This window comes from Wasmannia auropunctata, unplaced genomic scaffold (genome assembly GCF_000956235.1).
Source record: "Wasmannia auropunctata unplaced genomic scaffold, wasmannia.A_1.0 LD336076.1, whole genome shotgun sequence".
Lineage (NCBI taxonomy): Eukaryota > Metazoa > Arthropoda > Insecta > Hymenoptera > Formicidae > Wasmannia > Wasmannia auropunctata.
The window spans coordinates 7,641,140-7,643,382 of NW_012026814.1; the positions used below are offsets into that span (position 1 = coordinate 7,641,140).

Here is a 2,243-nt window from a genome sequence, read left to right on the forward strand (position 1 = left end):
AATTACTAACCTTGCACCAATTCCCATACTTTTGTGGATTTAAAAGCTAATTTTGCTCCATGACCATCAAAGTTAAACTTTTCGGCAAGAGAATTACTAATAAGATGTGACATAAGTTTAGGTACCGCTCGAATTTCATCATTTCCCAAAGGGAAAGACTTTAAGTAGTAACACTAAAACATAAAGAAAATTTTGAAACAAATGCAAATACGTAAAGTAAAATTACGTAATAGTATAAAATACGTAAAAGTCATTATCTTTTATTACAATTATATTAAGTAAGGAAATGTTAAGTGTGTAATAATAAATAATAGATTTGTTACGCTCCATTTAATTAAAATAAATATTTAAATAATAAAACGATATTAAGGAAGCGAAATATGTTAAAAACTTTGTGATTTTAATTTAATATATGCAACTAATATTATAGAAATGGAATTGGCTTATAATGAATATAATAAAAGTATATTAAACCTTACTCACGGTGTCTGAAAAGTTAACTTCATTTGAGAGAAATTTCTCGAACATCGTGACTTGTTCTATAGTATCTAAAGGAAGTGCAGGCATGTTTGAAGGTTTAGAAAGAACTTTTTCTTCTGGCATTACAATTCTGTTAATTTTAGATTGATTAATAAATATCACATCAAGTTTCGCTCTCATGTTGTCTACTTTTTGGTTCAATTTTATCATTCATACAAATCTGTAAATAATAATTTGATCACTACTATATTACCAATAAAAAATATAGAAAAGAATAGAGCACATGTCTTTCCTAAATATCAAAAATTGAGATTAATATATTTAAAATAATTTACAGAAATATGAGTTTCATTCTTACTGCTAAACTTAGCGATATCTGTAGACGATATTGATGTCGAAGCAGTTTGTAATAAATCTTCACTAGGAGGTTCAAAGTCTCTTCTATTATTTGACTTTTCACTACTATCTGATAATAACTGTTCAACAGATTGCGAGTTTAACAATGACAAATTTGACGAAGATTGTGGTGTAGATTTGCAATTTTCACTTGCTTCTAAAACTTTTACTGGTACTTTACAGCACAATGTGCTATCGACTGCTTTATTTTTGACAGACAGCTTATGTATATTTTCCAAAGACATTGCTTTTTTCCGTTGTAATGTTTTTTCAGCTGCTTGCTCTCTATGATTAATAATTTGTTGCACAAACTTGTTCCGTTTAATAGCGACTGTAGTTGATACCGGAGAAGCAGTTGTTTTGCTTTGTTTCATGTTAGGAATAATTGTCACCTCAACATTATTGTTCTTTGAAGCAATACTTGAAGACTTCATCAGAGAAGATATACCAGTGAGAGAAGGCGATGGTGGAAGAGGAGCAGCTGGTATTTTTGACTTTTTATTCTGCTTTTTATTTTCAGAGTCAGATGAATCATCGTCAGATGTAAACAAATTCATCAATCGCTTTCTTCTCTTTCCCCTGCCCATTTGATAACCCGATTCAGTTTCATAGGCAGATGAAAGCTCTTCAAAGCCCTTTGCAGCATTTCTAGCAGCAATATACGTTTCTATAACAAATATAAGATGAAATTATTAGGAGTGCAGCTTCTCTCTTCCTCTTCTTTCCTTCTTCAATTTATACTATATAATACAATAAACTGTTAGTAAATGAGACAAAACTTGTAAGATACATTTTTCAATAAATTTAGGCCATATTAAAATGTTATTGAGTAAAGAAAAAAAATTGCTTTAAAAATGTAAAAAAGGTGCAGTGTCCGCCAAGTAAAAATAAAATAGGGAATATATATTATTTTTCTTGTTTCATGTCGTATTTTCTAACAAAAAAATATAGTGAGATTAAAAAGTTGCACTAAATGCAAATGAAAATAACCAATTATGAGCATTAAAAAAATTGTTCGTTATGTATCTCATTTTATTACATGTATATGTACTTCATTTTATTACATGTACATGTACTTCATTTTATTACATGTACATGTACTTCATTAATAACTATATACACTGCTCAAAATAATTATGGCATAGAAAAATTTTGAGCAAAAATTGGTCAACTTTGGTTAACGGTAACTCCGCGAAAAATCATCGTAAAATGATGAACTTTTTTTCAAATGAAAGCTTGAAATCTCTACTTTAAGATACTGTGAGTCGATTTTTAATTTTATGCACCCCTGTTGCTGTAAACTCTTAAATCTGAGAGCATGTTTGCCACACTGAAAATTGCAAAGTTTGAACAAGTGCACGGACTTG

The 2,243-nt window shown here is 29.4% G+C and overlaps 1 protein-coding gene across 1 annotated transcript in view; it reads right to left on the reverse strand.

Annotated features, from left to right (window-relative positions):
• Window positions 1-14: 14 nt before the first annotated feature.
• Window positions 15-2,243, reverse strand: part of LOC105449548 — a 6,485-nt gene continuing 4,256 nt past the window's right edge. Inside the window, exons 2-4 of the mRNA XM_011688805.1 lie at window positions 839-1,543; window positions 484-700; window positions 15-173 (exon numbers count right to left, since the gene is read on the reverse strand). Coding sequence (XP_011687107.1) covers window positions 687-700; window positions 839-1,543 — 719 coding nt within the window. The 3' untranslated portion in view covers window positions 15-173; window positions 484-686. The remainder of the gene's footprint in view (window positions 174-483; window positions 701-838; window positions 1,544-2,243) is intronic.